The following is a 3,735-nucleotide window of genomic DNA, read 5'->3' on the forward strand; positions in this document are numbered from 1 at the left end:
CCCCGCTTGGTGTCCTGTTCCCCATCCGTGCTTTCTGCCTTGGACAGTGCAGTCTTCATCCTCCGAGCGGGGTCCAGTCCTCCAGTCCTCCCCGGTCCCCAACCCTCTGACGGTACCCTGTCCTGTTTCCAATCCGAATCCCTTATTCTGAAGTGTGCTCGGTTACCCCTCATTTGCCGGACGGTGCCCTCTCCCCCCTTCCTTCTCTCCTGGACGGTGCCTTCTCCCCGTATCCCCCAGCCCTGTAAGGCGGCTGTGCCCGCCCCATCCCTGGACCGTATTCTTTTTTCTCCGCCTCCGACACTCCTCTCCCAGCTAGGATTCAGACAGTTCCGCCCCTCCCTGCACCGTGCTGAAGACAGTGACCATCTGCTGACCCCACCCCCGGATTTCACCTACCGCACCGCATTCCCCTCCTCCAGGCGTGACGTCACCCCGTGGCGGTGCCCCCCCTGCCCCCCCCCGAGGTTCTGTCTAGTGGACCAAGCAGTCGGCCTGGGCTGTCACCTGCTGTGGTCCAGTGCGGCCCCGCCCCCCGCCTTTACCTGGACCATTTTCATACTGGCACTCCATGACCCCCACCCACTTGGTTCTGAAACCTTGGCTGTGCTGTGGACCATTGGGTGGGGCACCTGACCCTGGGGAGAAACCTGCCATTGGAGAGTCGGTGCAGGTGGGCCCAGGGGACCACCTCCCCTTCCCCCCCCAAAGAGCTGGGGGCAGTGCTATTTCCGAGAGTAAAGACGGATCCTTTCTTGGTGCTGAGACATGGTGGTCCATGCCCACCTGAGAGGAGGGAGGAGAGACCATGGCAGCAAATTATCAGGGGTGGGTCCTGGGGTTCCTGTGAGCCCCGGGTGGTGGCACTGGTGGGTGGTGGCTAGGGGCTGCACTGCTGCTAGCAGGTGGACAGGAGCTGGGCTCTGCTTCTGCTGGGGAACCCTAGGTCTAGGTCAGCGCACTCTTGAAAAGCCGTGCTCCATCCCTTCCATCAGTGCCGGTAACACTGGGCCCCCCCCCCCCCCCCCCCCCCAAGGCGTGGCCTTATGTCTGGTTACCTGGTTATAGTCTTGGCAGACCCTTTCCTATCAGAGTTCTTTCTGGGGAGAACTTAGAGGGGTTGCTGAGACCCCCCCCTCTGGTCCCTGCAATCCGTTTTTGCTGAGTCTGCCCCTGGACCAGGTGAGGGGGACCCTGGACCTCTGACTGCACCCATCAGTAACCATGTGTCTTTCCAGGAGAACAAGGGTTCTGTGGAGATCATGCGGAAAGACCTGAATGACGCCCGGGACCTGCACGGCCAGGCTGAGTCTGCTGCTGCCGTTTGGAAGGCAAGTGTCCTCCAGCCTGGGGTCTGCCCAGGGAGAGGGTGTGGGTGTGAGCCCTGACCCCATTTGGCAGGGATGCAGCGGAGTGATGCTGGCTGTGCAGCCAACCCTTCTCCCCAGGTGGGCAGAGGTGAGGCGGGAGGCCCCAGGGTTAGCCCTGGGACACAGGTGTCCCTCCGTGCTGTCCACCTGCCTGCCCTGCAGGGACACGTGATGGACCGCAGGAAGAAGGCCCTGACCGACTACAAGAAGCTTCGGGCCTTCTTTGCCGAGGAGGAGGAGCGTTTCCTGCAGGAGGCGGATAAAGAGGAGGGGTCCGCAGAGGACGAGGACACAGACCCGGCCGAGCGCTTTGGGTCACTGCTGCAGGCTGTCTCGGAGCTGGAGAGGAGGCACCGCAACCTGGGGCTCAGCATGCTGCTTCAGGTGGGCCCCCTGTTGTGTCCAGGCCCCAGAGGAGGGTGCCAAGGCCCTGCGGGGTTGGGGGCAGGCATCAGCAGGTGGCTGGGGCGCCTTTGGCCTGGGTGTTCTCACAGCAGCTTCCTCTCCCTCCACACCCTCCTGCAGTGATGTCCTGCCCTCTGCTGGCTCCAGACGGTAACAGCTCCATCCACCCTGGCCTGTCGCCCAGCAGCAACTCCATCACCTCCTGGACCCGCAATGACCTTTACCCATGAGGGTCTGCACCGAGGTGCACACGCAGGATGCATACCACGGGTGGCCACCTTGGGTGGGCCAAGACTGCCCCTAGCAGTGTCCCTGTTCCCTTTCCCTGTGGGTATTCGTGGTCCCCAGGCTGTAACCATTTTACCGTAGAGACCTGTAGCTACTGGTGGGTACTGTTGACCCCAATGTATCACGACTCTTCATAAAGTTCTTGTCGCTGTCACTGAGTCTCATTTGCCTGGGGTCTCCGTGGCCCACGGCGGTTGCCAGGCAGCCCACATTGTGCAGGCCTGGCACCCACCCCATTTAAATTCCACCCACGATGGGGCCGCTCTGTTGGACATGCAGACCAGACCCCTGCACATGTGTGGGGCATCCAGTTAGGGTGCAGGGAAGAGAAGGCTCACGGCACCTGGAGGGGAGGGCAGGCAGGCAGGTCGACTGTTTGTGGCTAGAGCTCCCTACAGCATGTGTCCTGGGGCAGAGGACCAGTGCGGGTGCAGGTCACCCCCAGGCCTGCACGTGGACGCCATGTTCCCTCTCGCTCTGCCTCTGGCTCCCTTTGCTTCAGGTTTTCTCCAACAGACAAATGTGGCAGAGTTGTGACTTAGTGGTAGCATCATCATGTACATTAGGGCAGGCAATAGTGCCGCAGCACAGAGATGGGGATGTGGGGTCCTAGAATGTTGACACGGGGCCATTAAGGATGGCTGAGGCTGGGAGTCTTCCTAGATGGTGCAGACTTAAGGCCTGTAGGTGCATTCGCACATTCCCAGATGAGGCCTCAGCACTATTGCCCCTCTGTTTCTGAGAGTTTGGGTGTGGCTGGTGTTCATGGAGCCCAGTAGAGACGGCTTGCTCCAGCCGGTTTGCCTGGCATCCCTCCTCCCATCTGCCTCCTCCCCTGCCCAGAAGGTCTCCAGGGACGTGCTGTATCCACACTGCTGCAGGAAGAGGGCTCCCGCAGATGGGACTTCTCTCTGATGGGCTCTCTGCCTCCGCTGAGTGACCCTGGCCAGCTGCCTGCCTGCCTTCTCTGTGGAGATGTGCTGGACAAACCGTGGGACCATGGCCAAGTAACAATAATCCTGACTCCTCAGACCCAGGGACAGTGCTAGAAGTGTCCCACTCTAGATGTGGGGTGGACATAGGGAGGGCACTGTAGGGAGCCTGTGTCCAGCAAGCCAGGAACATTCTAGTGTGGATGGCCTGCAGTTGCAGCCAGGCCCACTGCCCACTTGGTAGTTTCTCGAAGTGCCCCGCTGGCCTCCAGGGCCTCGTGACCCACCCCAACTGCCTGCTCCCTGCTGGCACCCCCCCCCCCCCTCGTGCCCCTATTCAGCCCTGTGGAATAGTGTTGCTCCTCCAGATTTGTGCGGCCGGCCAGTCCCCTGTCTTCGAGTCCGCGCTCAAATGACATCTTACAGAAACTGTACAATATCTTCACAAGCTCCTGCGTGTGAGGACAAGCAAAGCAAGGTCTCGTGTGGGCTCTCAGTGGTCCTCGTGTGTGTCCCTCCGTGTGATCCAGGTCCGTGCAGGGGCAGGAGCCCGAGGAGAGCAGGCAGGGCTCTGCACAGAGGCCCCGAAGTGGAGGTTTGTCTGCTAGAAGACCGGGGGCACTTTGAGGAAACTGGTTCCTTTGTGCAGGGCCCAAATGCTTTTCCCTCTGATCCCCCTTATGTATCCCAGGTGGACCTGCTTGTTTCCAGTTTCAGGGATGTTGAGTCTGGCGATCCCC

The 3,735-nt window shown here is 60.9% G+C and overlaps 1 protein-coding gene across 1 annotated transcript in view; it reads left to right on the forward strand.

Moving 5' to 3' along the window:
- Window positions 1-2,217, forward strand: part of RNF187 (ring finger protein 187) — a 3,227-nt gene extending 1,010 nt beyond the window's left edge. The window contains exons 3-6 of the mRNA XM_040454384.1: window positions 479-673; window positions 1,239-1,331; window positions 1,533-1,754; window positions 1,896-2,217. Coding sequence (XP_040310318.1) covers window positions 479-673; window positions 1,239-1,331; window positions 1,533-1,754; window positions 1,896-1,898 — 513 coding nt within the window. The 3' untranslated portion in view covers window positions 1,899-2,217. The remainder of the gene's footprint in view (window positions 1-478; window positions 674-1,238; window positions 1,332-1,532; window positions 1,755-1,895) is intronic.
- The last annotated feature ends 1,518 nt before the right edge of the window (window positions 2,218-3,735 follow it).

The sequence above is a fragment of the Herpailurus yagouaroundi genome, unplaced genomic scaffold, assembly GCF_014898765.1.
Source record: "Herpailurus yagouaroundi ecotype Mexico unplaced genomic scaffold, PumYag 212, whole genome shotgun sequence".
Taxonomy (NCBI): domain Eukaryota; kingdom Metazoa; phylum Chordata; class Mammalia; order Carnivora; family Felidae; genus Herpailurus; species Herpailurus yagouaroundi.